Here is a 16,716-nt window from a genome sequence, read left to right as displayed (position 1 = left end):
CCACTGAGTAAAGCTGTGCCAGTGTCCGTGGAGCCTAGCATTTTGGGCAGCAGGAATGGCTCTGTCACAGAGATCACTTTTTCTAGTCTCCAGTTATATGGGGTAAGGTGTGTTGGCGGCTCAGGCACCCAGGCTGCTGGTGATCAGTGTAGCTATGCTTTAAAAGGAGCAATTTCGACAGAAAACAAAGGGACCACAGGAGTGTCCAGCAGCAATTATGAAAGCAGATTAAAAAAAGAAATGCCTAAGAGCACTGTGCTGTCCAGTCTAAGGCACAAAATTGACTTTCACAGGTGTGTTCCTGGCTATGTACATACATACATGGATTTTATTGCCTTTCCTTGATTCCAGTGAGCAACATTTGTTAGCACCTCCTTCCTTATGACAGAACATCTCTGGAATACTCATATCCCAAGCTAGATCTTTGCTACAAAAAAAAATCAGTAAATGGCAATCACTTCCTGCTGGGTAAAAAATTTAATTCCTCATCCTGAAGTTAAGAACCCACCAAACACGGTGTGCAAGCTAGTAAACCCCACTATGGGTGTACTAATTGCTGTTCTCATTGGCACTGTGCCTTGCAAAGTGGAGATAGGCAGAAATGCCTCTGAGTGTAATCCTGGCACCAGAGAAATCATGTTTTCTCTGGGCCAGTCATCCACTCCTCCCTCTATAGCTCCATTACAAAATAATTAATTGTTCAGTGTCTCTAGAAGCACTTCTCTCCTGCCCTCTTCCTATTATACACCTTGAAAATTAGTTGAGAAAATTTCCTATCAGGAAGGTAGCTGGCTCTGACTTCTGTGTTGATACAAAAAGGGTAATCTGCAACAGAGAAGCTAAAACAATAGTTTTTTTTTTTAAAGGGACTAATAGGAACAAAAAACATGATATATCAACATAAAGAAAAGGGCAAACAAGACACATTATGAAATAATTTGGGCTTCAAGATACACTTCTCTGAACAATATTATTCTATAAACATATTGCAGGCAAACAGATTTTGAATGAAGAGGTTCTAATCTGGTTAATAGGGAATTTCTCTGGCGGTCCAGTGGTTAGGACCCGGCACTTCCACTGCTGGGGGCCCGAGTTCAACCCCTAGTGGGGGAACTAAGATCACGCAAGCTGCACAGCTCAGCAAAAAAAAAAAAAAAAATCTGGTCAATAATTACAATTTAATAGTTTCAACGTCAACATCCTTTAATGAGGTAAGAATCACTATATTCATTTGGCAGATGAAGAAATCAAATGTCAGGGAGGTTAAGCAACTTGCCCAAGGTCACACAGCTAGTGAGGAGACCTGGGATTTGAATCTAAGTCTGACTTCAGAGGCCACACTCTTAATTACTTTATATCTCTGGTGGGTTTTTTGGTTTGTTTTTTAAATTTTTACTTATTTATTTATTTTTGGCTGCATTGGGTCTTCGCTGCTGTGCGCGAGCTTTCTCTAGTTGCAGCGAGTGGGGGCTAACTCTTTGTTGCAGTGTGTGGGCTTCTCGTTGTGGTGGTTTCTCTAGTTGCAGAGCACAGGCTCTAGGCGTGCAGGCTTCAGTAGTTGTGGCACGTGGGCTCAGTAGTTGTGGCTTGCAGGCTTAGCTGCTCCACAGCATTGGGATCTTCCCGGACCAGGGCTCGAACCCACGACCCCTGCATTGGCAGGCGGATTCTTAACCACTGCGCCACCAGGGAAGCCCTAACTACTTTATTGTCTCTCAATGCCCACCATTTCTCGGAGATTCCTGTCCTCCTTTTAATCTCTGGCAATCGTATACAGGCACCCCAGGATTTTCTTCATATGCAGTGAAACTACACCCTAAGGAAAAAGAAATCATACAAACCTCTGATCTCATTTTCTACCCCACTGTATTTATCACACCTTGCTAAAGTATTTGAGTTTCTTTGAATCAAAGGTGCTACAAAAAAGGGTGGCTAAGTGTTGAAAACTGGTTTCTCAGTCTATATTTATTTTGTAAGTCAAAACCTTTTATGATGGAAGCTCTTTGACAACAGGGACCACTTCTATTGAAATGCCTAGTACTTCTGAGAGTGTGAGGACATGATAAATGGTAAATATTAAATTCAGAATGTTATCATAAAATGTGATCTGCTGATTAAGAAAATGGACTTTTCCCAAGTGGTCTTTTATTATACTTTTAAGAGTTACCATTACTGAGCAGAGAGAATATTCAGTATTATTCAAGAGAGAAAATAAGAGTTCATGTCCTAGGGGCAGAGTGTCAAATTCATCTAGATATAAAATACAACAGTAGAGTGGAAATTAAACCCAAAGCTTTTTTAGAAAACTGTATTTATTTATTTTTGGTTGGAAGAAATGGAAGAAACTTTCAAAGACAGTATTTGGGGAAAGGTAGTATAACAGACTTTATTGACAAAGGAAGCTTGGTTAAGACAACCTGCAAGAAAAAAATGAAAAAGTGATCATAGATTAATTTTTTTTTTTAAGTGGGGAAGGACAACTAACACAGGAAGAAAGGCAACATGTAAAAATAAGCAGCCACAGAATGTGAAGGGGATACTGGAGGCGATCTTCATGGGGTGAACAAATATTTGAAATTTCATGGGTCTGTATCAAGCTGATAAATATGGCCAAAGACAAAGGAATACAGTCAGAACTCTGAAGGATCCTCAAAAGAGCAGGAATGGGTTTCTGTGGTTGAAGAGAGAGAGGGAAAAGTGATAATTGGTGCTGAATCCTGAATTATTTCTCAGCTATACCTTCACACACCCTTTTAAAAGGCCAAAAAGCCGTCTGGTTCAATGATCTTACTTGGTTTTTTCTTCTGTGTAACTAACATAATAGATCTTTAGTGCCAACCCTAAACAAAACTGTGGAGCCTACATTTATCTTTGGCATTTTCACACGTAATGTGTCAAGACCTGTCCATCTACTTCTTGTTCTCCCTGCCTTCAAAAAAAGAGACTTTGTAAAGTCTCAAGGTGTGATAAAGGCTTATTGTCATTTACAGTCCAAATGGGAACAAAGTACATTTTAACAGGGAACAAAACCTTTATAGCTATGGGAATAAGTCTCTACAACTGAAATTTCAGGTCAGGACTTATTTGGAGGGGAGTTTCTTTTCATTTTTTTTTTCTTCCCCTGAGGGGTGGAGGAATATTCCTAGCTGCCCTAAAATTTTCCCACGTAAGCAAATGCCTCCTCTATTTCTAAGGCGCATCCTGGCATGCTTAGCAAAATGATGGACTTCGAATGCCATACAACTATATACATTTTTGTTTTTTTATACAATATAAAGAGTTTATTTCCAAATTATGAAATAAGTTATGAAAGGTAAGATTTCTAGTTTTCTATATAGTGAAATAAGTGAGAATAAAGAAAACATATTTGGGAAGGAGAAATAATAACTTTCACTTATGCAACTTTTACATAGCCCCAAACTGCCTGGCGTTTGCTTCCTAATTTAATTGAATTTGGGAGAAATTTTAAAGTCTTCCTAATAGCCAGAATGACAGAAATCTCTTGAAGCACTTGGTATAATGTTTAGAGGTCATTATGTTTATTATTCTTTAATGAATTTCAAAAATGCAAAAAAAGTAAGGGAGCTGACTATATTTTTATGAAAATTGCTAAGAAAAGCTGATCCTCCATTCTTAACTGTTCTGTATCTCTTTATGATCCACGATAAACAATTCATAAAATTAATTGCTCAGGATATCACTGAGCATACATATGCCTGCTGGTGCATATCTCTCAACTAAAACATTTAATATGTCACCTTTATTTTATTTATGAAATATTCACACCCAACTTTCTTATAGTGACATTATAGAGACATCCTCCGAGAGAAAATTATATATAGAAGACATCTTCCAGAAGTTCTAATGAAATGGTACCATTACATTAAGAGAACAACAAAATTGGTGACTATCTCTTGGGCTGCTAACTATATAATGCCTTAAGGGATTCAGGATTAAGCAGTAAAATCTTGAGAAAATATAAGAGTCTTAAAAAGAAACAATGATTTATACTAAATTCCAATCTTCCCTCTTTCTGATGGCTTGAGTTCTTATTCTAGTTGGGCATAAAAATAATTTTGATTACAAAGGTGATAAAACACCACAGGCAAGGGCTGAAGGCAAGAAATCTGAAAAAGAAAATAATTATTTGTTCTGGATTATTTTAGGGGAAAGCTAGATCTGATGGCTTCTGTGTGATTCAAAGCCATCTACTTGCCTTATAAATTGCCCATCAGCCCTTTTTCAGGATACCAATCTCTGCCCAGAGAACAGAACGCTTCAAATAGAATGGCTGGCCAGTTTTTTATGATTTTTTGCAAAGCAGTATTAACACATTATTATGTCACTTATGAGTGACTGGTCAGAAGAAAAACTGTCAAGTACACGAACAACTATTTAACATTTTTTGCTATAAAACAGCAAAATCACTGTATCAAAAGATAAGTGGTCTCATGGCTCCCAATAATACTGTATTCCAGAGACTGAAAGGCCAGGTCCTGAAGCTCTGTAACAGTAAAAACGTTAAAAGCCTCACCACCCTCTTCGTTCTGCCAGGCCTCTCCACAGAGAATCTGTCCTGACCATTCTCTCGATGAGCTTCTTCCATAACATGCCATCAGATGTCACTCGGTACCATTCCTTGCACACAAGTTCAGCAGCACACAGTGATTTGGCATCCAGGTATGACAGAATGTTCTCAGCGATGTGATCTAAACCCCGAGCTTTCGGTGGGGGGAGGAGGCAAAGAAAAAGAACATAGATAGTGGTGAATGATTTTTTACAAAAGGTCCTTTAAATCAGAACAGCATTTATTCTGCTATGAAGGCACATTACTGTCCCTAGTGTGGTCCAGTTTCTTTTTCAAACAGACTGGGGTAAAATGAGTGTCAATAATTTTTCTATAAGGTACAGAAATGAACAGTATTTTCCATCTTCCTTTAGATAAGGAAGTGAAAACTAACAACCAGCAAACCCCCCAAGACATTAAAAATAAAAAGGATTCCAGGAAACAATTCACATCTATCTATATGGATTTCGGCACTAGGGGATGTTCTATGGATGGCATCTCAAACTCTGTGGTTCAGACCCCCCACACCCCAATTCTCTATATTAGGTCCATTTCTCATTCTGTTTCTATTACTGCTGCAGTTCCTAAGCTGTTCAGTAAAAGAAATATCCTTTAAATGTACTGGGGAAGAGGCACTAAGTCAGAATGTTCTGGATTATAGAATTCTGGGCATGCAGAAAGGAGAGAAGAAGGAAATACAGATTGGTATAGAAACATTCCAAGAGGAATGACCGAGAGGTATGTTTAAGTTCGAGTTTAATTCTAGATGTTTAAAAAATATATTCGAGAACAGTTGCTGCTATAAAGCCTAAATGACAGTTGGCCAAAAAAGGGGGAAAAAAAATCCCAGACCAATAGATAACTTATAATTTCAGAGACTATTTTTGTAGGATATACAGAGAAAAACAGTGGAAGTAGATCTTGGACTGTGTTAACTGGGTGGGCTTCTCAATTACAATTCTCTACTACCCAAATCTGTACTGGGGCCTCAGAGGAACAAATCCTGTAAAATAGGATATTCGCACTAACTTTTGGCTGCTGATCTAACTCACAAGTGAGACAAAAACATTCAAAGTTATTTCTCTTTACAGGTTACATATCAGAGGTTTGCTAAAGACTTAAATAGTGCAGAAAGATTCCTTCATACTCTGATTCCCTTAGGCACAAACTTAACAAACAGGAGAGAGAATACCACATTTCATTTTGTGTCTTTCCCCTGAATCATACAAAGACACATTTGGATGCCATTAGCAAAAATCCAAATGTGCTTAAACGTTATTTTAATTATAAAAATTGTATGGATATCAGTCACATTTTTCAGCAGATTTGGAAAAGAAAGCATTAAATGGATCTTGTTTGGCTGGCATCACATGTTCATATTTAAGCACAAGCAGATGGAGGCATTCATCACCTAATTCTTATTAAAGAAACATGACTATAAGCCAATTAAAGATATAATAATTAGTTCATCATACAAAACACAGTAATGGCACAATTTCTGCATCTTTATATTGAAACTTTCTACACCATCAGAAGTTCCCAAAATGCATTCCCGTTTTTAATGGCTGGCATGAAATTGCTCCTGATCTTTCACTATGTCCCTATAATAAGTCTTTGGAAGTAATTTCACCTAACACTCCAAACAAACCCATTACATTAATGGATTACAGGCATTTTTTGAAGTAGTCTGGTTTACTAAATGTAGCCAGATGGTGTAGGTTCATAAGTTAAAGCGGCCATAAAGCATTAGACTGATGATTTAGTGTCTTATGAAGTGGTCAGCAGATATACATCAGAGATTGTTATTAGGCAAAGGACACACAAGTCTAATCATCTCCTGTTCAATTCTTAGTGGTATATGCTTGAGATTGTAACATGTCTCAGTGATTGGGAAGAGCACAGTAATGAGGTACACACAGATTGTTCGCACAAAGAAAACTGTTTGCCTATGGCTAAAATAAAATCCAATGAGTGAAGAAGGGGCAGAAATCTATTCTACTTAACAAAAGATATAGGAACAATTTCAGCTTGAAAATGGTTATTTCTAAGATATAAATAGGCATTTCTTTTATTTTAAAGGGCAATTTAAATTCCAATTTTGGAAAAACAAATTTTTAAAAAGATATAATTGGCAAAGGTTAAGCAGAGTGGTAACATGCAGTTTGGGGGGAAGGTATAAGTTGGTATATTTTTCTTAGAGGATAGTTTGGCATATGTATTAGAAGCCTTAAAATATGTTCATAATTCATTAATATAGAAATCCCACTTCTGGTATTTTTTTCCCTAGGATGCCCAAAAGATGAATAAGAATGTCCACCACAACACAGTTTATAATGCAAAAAACATTTTAAACTACCTAAATGTTCAATAAAGCGTTTAAATAATGTGTGCTTCAATCACCGTAAGTAATACAAATACTATAAAAAATTATTTTTTAAAAGAACCAACACTTAGAAAAACACATTAAGAGAATACAGTAAGAAAAAAATGTTACAAACACTTATGAGGGAAATATACACACCTAGGAAAAATATTAATAGCATATTAGTAGTTCTCTCTGAATGGTAGGGTTCTGGTAAATTTTATTTTTATATTTTAAACTGTTTTGAATTTTCTAAATTTCCCATAAGTGCTATAATCAGGAAACAACTGAAAAAAAATAAAAACAAGATAAGCTATTTTAGAGATTCACTCACTTCTGTACTATTTTTCTTTTAAAATAAGCTATTAACACAGGTGAGAAACTTGTATTTTCCTGAGACAGCATTTCCCCCAAATACTGATGCCTACACAGTATCCTAGATCACCATCAAGCATTCAGTGAAACAACCACAGCACTCTCCAAAGTATTTTAAGTCTGTGTGTGTATATGTGTGTCTGTGTGTGTCTGTACAAATATATATATTTTTTAAAATATATAGTTTATAATAGCTATTTAGTTCCTGAGCAGTGAGATTGTAAACCCTGGCATTTACATATTTAATATCACAACAAGGCTCCTGAGATACCCTTTCTAAAATATTCAATTAAAAATGTTTCTTATTCATTCCTATAATGTAAATATTCGGTTGATAAATTCACATAGAAATCCAAATTCAAATACATTAGTTAATATACCTTAAAACTAAGACACATTATAAAAGACACATCTCAAACCAGACAACACCTCAGAAAAGATTTTATTTAAACCTACGTGTGAGTAAAAATAGGGTGAATAGAGACAGGGAGAAGAGAGGGGAAAGAGGAGTCTATTATTTACAGAGTTTGATTTTTTGTATTTATATCCCAAGAAGGTACAATTTAAATGCTCAGTTTGTAAAAATCAAGCCAACAAAGATTTTTTTTTAAATAGAGAGATAATAGAGTTGTAGATTTAGTATGATTACCATTGTAACATATCTTCCAGGCAAATTAATGGCTTACAAACATCTGTAGACATACCTGGCAGAGCAGTTATGAAATCCCTCTGCAACATAGGTTTAAGATACGAGTTTATGTGCCCATGTTGGTAATGACACATTTGGGATATAAGATGTTCCACAAATTCCACTTGATCGGACTCTGACCACTGCTCAAAATATTTGACACACAGTTCCTTTTCCTTCTCATAGCTTGCCGAGAGCTTCCGTTGCTTGGGCACAATCATACTGGAAGTGCCATTGGCAAGTTTTGTCTGTAGAAGAGGTGAATTGAAAGAAACATATAAGTACTGACAATAAGAGAAATTATATAATTTTCCAGTCTGGCATGCTATGTTATGTATGTCTATATGATGGAGCTCACTCTGTTACTCTGTTAGTAATTGGATGTTTGCAAACAGCAGTTATATGGAAAAAGCCACAGAAATACCACAGCAAGTTGGTAAATCAGGAATGCTGCTGGATGACAAGGTATCCATTTCCAAAAGTTCGTAGGAAAGCATTATTTGGAGATATATAGATGAAAAACGATGAAAGCATGTTATTACTAGCAAGCAAAAAAGCTAATTTGCTTTTTCTTGTATACACCAGTTACTGGGCATTTATACAATTACTTACTCACAACTTTTTTTTTTTTTTTTTTTTGCGGTATGCGGGCCTCTCACCGCTGTGGCCTCTCCCGTCGCGGAGCACAGGCTCCAGACACGCAGGCCCAGCGGCCATGGCTCACGGGCCCAGCCACTCCGCGGCATGTGGGATCCTCCCAGAACGGGGCACGAACCCGCGTCCCCTGCATCTGCAGGCGGACTCCCAACCACTGCGCCACCAGGGAAGCCCACAGCTTATTTTTTAATAGTCAAGTAAGAAATCCTCCAAGCAAAGAAAAGCCAATGAATAATTTGAGACCCTGGTACCTTTGGAGATAAAGCTTAAATAACATCAATGCTCAATATACCCTCTTCCTCCCCCCAACCACCCCAAAATCCTATCTCTGCTGTCATCAAAATTATATGCCATAAAGTCTTCTATATTAATTGATTCATTCAATAAATATTAATTGAGCATCTATAATGTGCCAAACACTGTCCTAGATGCTAGGAATACAGCACTGAACAAAAATAATACAGTCTCTACCATCAGTAACTTACATTTTAGAAGGTACAGCAAGCTAAAAACATTACCATACAAACAGAAAATATAATGTAGATAGTATTTTGAAGAAAAATAAAGCAGGATAAAGGGATAGAAAAATTAATATATGCTATTGTGACGGGCAAAGATCTAAGATGGTCCCCCAAGAAATTCTTGACCCCTGGTGTACAAGCATCTCTCTCAGTTATTCAAACAAACATGTAGGTACTGCCGTGACTTAATTAAGGTCCCAAATCAGGACCATGAGATAGGGAGATTACTCCAGTGGGTGTGATCTAATGACATGAGCCCTTTAAAAGCAGAGAGTTTCCTCCAATTGGTTGCAGAAGAGAAGGGGATCACCTGACTAGGAATTCAGTCATCCTTAGGAGCTGAGAGCAGCTCCCAGCAGACAGCCAGTAAGGAAATGGGGACCTCAATCCTACAAAGGCAAGGAGCTGAATTTGCCAACAACAATAACAACAATGAGCTGAGAAGAAGATTTTTCCCCAGATGAGAACTCAGCCCACCCGACACCTTGATTTCAGCCTTGTGATACTTTGAGCAGAGGACCCAGTCATGCTATATCAGACTTCTGACCTAGACATCAGTGAGCTAATGAATGGGTGTTATATTAACTTGCTAAGTTTGTAGTAATTTGTTATGTAGCAATTAATAAACAACCTAACAATTATTTAAGTCGAAGGGGTCAGAGACAGTTTCCCTAAAGATATGACATTTGAACTGACACATGAAGAAAATGAGGAAACTAGACATTTTGTTACACGGGGGAAGAATGGTCCAGGCAATGGGCATTTTGAGAGCAAAGGTCCTGGGTGGTAGTCTAAATGGCATGTTCAAGGAACAACAGGAGGGCCCAGGGTGGCTAGAACCAAGTGAGCAAAGCAAGAAGAAATACAGTTGAAGAAGTAGTCCAAGCCAGATGATCCAGGTCATTTGGGTGGTAGTAGCTATCTCCAAAGATGGCCCCAAACAATTCCATCCCTTCCTGAACATGAATTCTGTTCCTCCCATCAAGAAGTAGTTTGTCCTAGCCTTTGAATCTGGCCTTTGACTAACAGAATGTGGAGAAAGTGACATTCTGGGACTTCTGAGTCCACGCAACTTCTGCTTACTCCATCTTAGAACCTTGAGCCACCATGTAAGAAATTCAGAGTACCCTGCTGGAGAGGGAAGTCTGGAGGATGAGAAGCTATGCAGAGAGAGGTCACATGGAGAAGCACATAGCCTGAGCATGACAATCTGAGACCTTATAAAGGATCACTGCTATGTGGAGAATAGGCTGCAGGGGACATGAATGGAAATTAGGAGACTAATTAACAGATTACTTCACAGTAGTCCATGGAAGAGACAACAATCTTTTGGACTAGTAAGGTAGCTACATGCGTGGTGAGAAATAATTGGGATTCAACATACACTCTGAAGGCAGAGCCAACTGAATTAGCTGATAGGCTGAATACGAGGTATGAGGGGGAAAAAGGAGACAATGACCATACTCAAGTCTGAAGCTGGGGAACACTAGGGTAAGATTCAGAAATTAACTGAACTTTTTGCTACTCTAAAAGTTGATTTTCTTTAGAGGATAACCACAACGTGGTAGGTACAACTAGGTACTTGTACTTTTTTTTTTGTTGGCTGCATCAGGTCTTCGTTGCGGCACACAGGATCTTTCGTTGCAGCGTGCAGGTTTCTCTCTAGTTGTGGAGCATGGGTTTCTCTCTAGTTGTGGCACGTGGGATCAGTAGTTGCAGCATGTGAGCTTAGTTGCCCCGTGGCATGTGGGATCTTAGTTCCCCAACCAGGGATTGAACCCGTGTCCCCTGCACTGTACTTTTCAAAGTAACTTGATGGATCTTTGGCATATTTGACTGAGGCAAACCCAGTGGGGCAAGGAGACCCATGCTACTGTGGAGTTCATACCTGCCTAGACATATTGAATGTGCCATAAAACTGTATCAGATTTGGATAATCAACTTCTGCTATTAAAGGCACAGACTTGCCTTAATTTCTAAAGGTTAACTCCTACCTGTAGGCCTCTTTACAAATGATTCCAGATACACAGCTGAAAGTATATTTCCAAGAATGGCATTAGCCATTCTTTTTATTTTTTAAAAAAAAATTTTATTTATTTTTGGCTGTGTTGGGTCTTCACTGTTGCGCACGGGCTTTTCTCTAGTTGTGGCGAGCGGGGGCTACTCTTTGTTGTGGTGCACCGGCTTCTCATTGTGCTGGCTTCTCTTGTTGCGGAACACAGGCTCTAGGTGCAAGGGCTTCAGTAGTTGTGGTATGCGGGCTCAGTAGCTGTGGCTTGCAGGCTCTAGAGCGCAGGCTCGGTAGTTGCGGTGCACAGGCTTAGTTGCTCCGCGGCATGTGGGATCTTCCTGGACCAGGGATTGAACCATTGTCCCCTGCATTGGCGCACTGGCAGGCAGATTCTTAACCACTGCACCACCAGGGAAATCCCAAGCCATTCTGTTGACATAGAAGGAGTGGACACCATAAACAGCAAACCTTGGTGTACACAGAGTTGGATGTTTTTTAGCATAAATGCCACGGTTGTCTATAAGACCAAAAATGATTAATAAGAACCTTGTTGGACACGGGCCTTGGGGGGACTTCCGGGCTGTTTTATGCAGGTTATTTGTTTGTATCTCAGAAAATGAAAACTTGTGAAATATGGAGTAAGATTTTGAGAGCTAATAAATAGGTGGGTTTAGAAGCTTGACCAAACGCCACTTCTGATCCCAACATCCAAAACCTCTCACTCCATCATCTCTTATATATTTGTCTTTTATCTTTTAAAAGGTGGAAACGGACTGGAGTTGGATGCCACCGGAGTACTGTATTCTGGCTAAAGACCAGAAACGCCAGTAACAGAAAACAATAATCAGCAAAGTAATGAAATTATTCTGTTTATACTTTAAATGAACCAGATGTTTCTATAAAAATGGAATCAGTGGCTATCAGACCATTAACAGATAAAAATGCCTAAGGATTTCACATATTGATTATCCCACTGCAGGAGCTAAAGTTCAGTCAAGACTTTGTCATACTTTCAATGATCCAGTCATAAATGGGACCTAAAACACTGTATATTAGAAATGAAGTATAACCTGAGAGTTCATGTGTTTGCCAACTGTCTGCTGGTACTACATTCTAGTCACCACCCCTCAAAACAGAGTATTTCCTTGTAGGTAGAAAGACATACACCTCAGATCCATCATCACTTTACATGAGTACTCTTAATCACTACACCAAAACGCACTCTTTTAAGAGCGTTGGCCCTACAGTAGAAAGACCTGGTTTTAAATTTTAACTCCTCAATTTAGCAGCTGTGTGACATGGAATAAACAACTTGATTTTTTTTTTGAGTCTCTGTTCCCCTTGTCTGTAAAATGGGGCTAATAATAGAATCTATTATACTGGGTTTTTGTGAAGATCAAATAAAATAATCTAAGAAAAGCCATGCTTAATTGGTTCACCACCTGGCATACAGTAAAGTGCTCAGTAAATCAACAGTCAATGAATTTATGACACTGCTGGAGCTAGGCCTTCTCTTTCTCTTTAAATATATCCTTCGTTCTCATTATGTAATATATTTTTTCTATTTTAATTTTCATTGAAGTATAATATACGTAAAAGTACATAATCTTTTTTTTTTGCCTCTCGGACCAGGGCACGAACCCGTGTCCCCTGCATCGGCAGGCGGACTCACAACCACTGCGCCACCAGGGAAGCCCTCTTTGCTAGTATTTTGTTGAGGATTTTTGCATCTGTGTTCATCAGTGATATTGGCCTGTAGTTTTCTTTCTTTGTGACATGTTTGTCTGGTTTTGGTATCAGGGTGATGGTGGCCTCGTAGAATGAGTTTGGGAGTGTTCCTCACTCTGCTATATTTTGGAAGAGTTTGAGAAGGATAGGTGTTAGCTCTTCTCTAAATGTTTGATAGAATTTGCCCGTGAAGCCATCTGGTCCTGGGCTTTTGTTTGTTGGAAGATTTTTAATCACAGTCTCAATTTCAGGTCTTGTGATTGGTCTGTTTATATTTTCTATTTTTTCCTGGTTCAGTCTCGGAAGGTTGTGCTTTTCTAAGAATTTGTCCAGTTCCTCCACGTTGTCCATTTTATTGGCATATAGTTGCTTGTAGTAATCTCTCATGATACTTTGTATTTCTGCAGTGTCAGTTGTTACTTCTCCTTTTTCATTTCTAATTCTATTGATTTGAGTCTTCTCCCTTTTTTTCTTGATGAGTCTGGCTAATGGCTTATCAATTCTGTTTATCTTCTCAAAGAACCAGCTTTTAGTTTTATTGATATTTGCTATTGTTCCCTTCATTTCTTTTTCATCTATTTCTGATCTGATCTTTATGATTTCTTTCCTTCTGCTAACTTGGGGTTTTTTTTGTTCTTCTTTCTCCAATTGCTTTAGGTGTAAGGTTAGGTTGTTTATTTGAGATGTTTCTTGTTTCTTGAGGTAGGATTGCATTGCTATAAACTTCCCTCTTAGAAATGCTTTTGCTGCATCACATAGGTTTTGGGTCGTCGTGTTTTCATTGTCATTTGTTTCTAGGCGTTTTTTGATTTCCTCTTTGATTTCTTCAGTGATCTCTTGATTATTTAGTAGTGTATTGTTTAGCCTCCATGTGTTTGTATCTTTTACAGATTTTTTTCTTGTAATTGATATCTAGTCTCAGAGCACTGAGGTCGGAAAAGATACTTGATACAATTTCAATTTTCTTAAATTTACCAAGGCTTGATTTGTGACCCAAGATATGATCTATCCTGGAGAATGTTCCATGAGCACTTGAGAAGAAAGTGTAATCTGTTGTTTTTGGATGGAATGTCCTATAAATATCAATTAAGTCCATCTTGTTTAATGTATCATTTAAAGGTTGTGTTTCCTTATTTTCATTTTGGATGATCTGTCCACTGGTGAAAGTGGGGTGTTAATGTCCCCTACTAAGACTGTGTTACTGTCGATTTCCCCTTTTATGGCTGTTAGCATCTGCCTTATGTATTGAGGTGCTCCTATGTTGGGTGCATAAATACTTACATTGTTATATCTTTTTCTTGGATTGATCCCTTGATCATTATGCAGTGTCCTTCTTTGTCTCCTGTAATAGTCTTTATTTTAAAATCTGTTTTGTCTGATATGAGAATTGTTACTCCATCTTTCTTTTGATTTCCATTTATATGGAATATCGTTTTCCATCCCCTCACTTTCACTCTGTATGTGTGCCTAGGTCTGAAGTGGGTGTCTTGTAGACAGCATATATACGGCTCTTGTTTTTGTATCCATTCAGCCAGTCTACGTCTTCTGGTTGGAGCATTTAATCCATTTACATTTAAGGTAGTTATCGATATGTATGTTGCTATTACCATTTTCCTTGTTTTGGGTTTGTTATTGTAGGTCTTTTCCTTCTCTTGTGTTTCCTGACTAGAGAAGTTCCTTTAGCATTTGTTGTAAAGCTGGTTTGGTGGTGCTGAATTCTCTTAGCTTTTGCTTGTCTGTAAAGGTTTTAATTTCTCCATCGAATCTGAATGAGAGCCTTGCTGGGTAGAGTAATCTTGGTTGTAGGTTTTTCCCTTTCATCACTTTAAATATGTCCTGCCACTCCCTTCTGGCTTGCAGAGTTTCTGCTGAAAGATCAGCTGTTAACCTTATGGGGATTCCCTTGTATGTTATTTGTTGTTTTTCCCTTGCTGCTTTTAAGATTTTTTCTTTGTATTTAATTTTTGATAGTTTGATTAATATGTGTCTTGGCATGTTTCTCCTTGGATTTATCCTGTATGGGACTCTCTGCGCTTCCTGGACTTGATTATTTCCTTTCCCATATTAGGGAAGTTTTCAACTATAATCTCTTCAAATATTTTCTCATTCCCTTTTTCTCTTCTTCTTCTGGGACCCCTATAATTCGAATGTTGGTGCATTTAATGTTGTCCCAGAGGTCTCTGAGACTGTCCTCAGTTCTTTTCATTCTTTTTTCTTTATTCTGCTCTGTGGTAGTTATTTCCACTATTTTATCTTCTAGGTCACTTATACGTTCTTCTGCCTCAGTTATTCTGCTATTGATTTCTTCTAAAGAATTTTTAATTTCATTTATTGTGTTGTTCATCTGTGTTTGTTTGCTCTTTAGTTCTTCTAGGTCCTTGTTAAACGTTTCTTGTATTTTCTCCATTCTATTTCCAAGATTTTGGATCATCTTTACTATCATTACTCTGAATTCTTTTTCAGGTAGACTGCCTATTTCCTCTTCATCTGTTTGGTCTGGTGGGTTTTTACCTTGCTCCTTCATCTGCTGTATGTTCCTCTGTCTTCTCTTTTTGCTTAACTTACTGTGTTTGGGGTCTCCTTTTCGCTGGCTGCAGGTTTGTAGTTCCCCTTGTTTTTGGTGCCTGCCCCCAGTGGCTAAGGTTGGTTCAGTGGGTTGTGTAGGCTTCCTGGTGGAGGGGACTAGTGCCTCTGTTCTGGTGGATGAGGCTGGATCTTGTCTTTCTGGTGGGCAGGACCGCCTCTGGTGGTGTGTTTTGGGGTGTCTGTGACCTTATTATGATTTTAGGCAGCCTCTCTGCTAATGGGTGTGGTTGTGTTCCTGTCTTGCTAGTTGTTTGGCATAGGGTGTCCAGCACTGTAGCTTGCTGATCATTGAGCGGAGCTGGGTCTTAGCGTTGAGATGGAGATCTCTGGGAGAGCTTTCGCCGTTTGATATTACATGGAGCCAGGAGGTCTCTGGTGGACCAATGTCCTGAACTCGGCTCTCCCAACTCAGAGGCACAGACCTAACACCTGGCTGGAGCACCAAGACCCTGTCAGCCATACAGCTCAGAAGAAAAGGGAGAAAAAAAGAAAGAAAGAAAAAATAAAGTAAAATAAAATAAAGTTATTAAAAAAATAATTATTAAAAATAAAAAGTAATAAGAAAAGAAAGAAGAGAGCAACCAAACCAAAAAACAAATCCACCAAGGAAAACCAGCACTAAAAACTGTACTAAAAAAACCCAAACAAACAAACAAACAAAAAAAACGGACAGACAGAACCCTAGGACAAATGGTAAAAGCAAAGCTATACAGACAAAATCACACAAAGAAGCATACACATACACAGTAACAAAAAGAGAAAAAGGAAGAAAAAATATATATCTTTTGGGAAGGCTGAGGTCTTCTGCCAGGGTTCAATAGGTGTTCTGTAGGAGTTGTTCCACATGTAGATGTATTTCTAATGTATTTGTGGGGAGGAAGGTGATCTCTACGTCTTACTCCTCCGCCATCTTGAAGGTCTCTTTATTTCATTTTTTAAAATACGTATTTTTTAAAAAAACTGCCTATACAATTTACAGTAGCATTAAAAAATGTAATACTTAGGAATAAGTTTAACAACATATGTGTAACACCTGAAAACTACAAAACATTGCTGAGGGAAAACTTAAAATACTTAAATAAATGGAGAAATATATGTTCACAAATTAGACTCAATATTGTTAAGATGTTCATTCTTTCCAGTTGATCTACACCGTCAATGCAATATCAATCAATCTAGCAAGCAAACTGACAAACTGATTCTAAAATTTAGACAGAAGTG

The 16,716-nt window shown here is 38.1% G+C and overlaps 1 protein-coding gene across 5 annotated transcripts in view; it reads right to left on the bottom strand.

The window, feature by feature from the left end:
* BTRC (beta-transducin repeat containing E3 ubiquitin protein ligase) overlaps positions 1-16,716 on the bottom strand; it is a 183,587-nt gene that overhangs the window by 20,501 nt on the left and 146,370 nt on the right. For all 5 annotated transcript variants that reach the window (XM_082673809.1, XM_082673805.1, XM_082673808.1 and 2 more), the window contains 2 exons: positions 8,009-8,240; positions 4,535-4,721 (listed from right to left, as the gene is read on the bottom strand). In XM_082673809.1, the coding sequence (XP_082529935.1) occupies positions 4,535-4,721; positions 8,009-8,240 (419 nt within the window). The remainder of the gene's footprint in view (positions 1-4,534; positions 4,722-8,008; positions 8,241-16,716) is intronic.

Source organism: Grampus griseus (genome assembly GCF_964374135.1).
Source record: "Grampus griseus genome assembly, chromosome: 16".
Lineage (NCBI taxonomy): Eukaryota > Metazoa > Chordata > Mammalia > Artiodactyla > Delphinidae > Grampus > Grampus griseus.
This window is presented reverse-complemented; position numbering and strand designations above follow the sequence as displayed.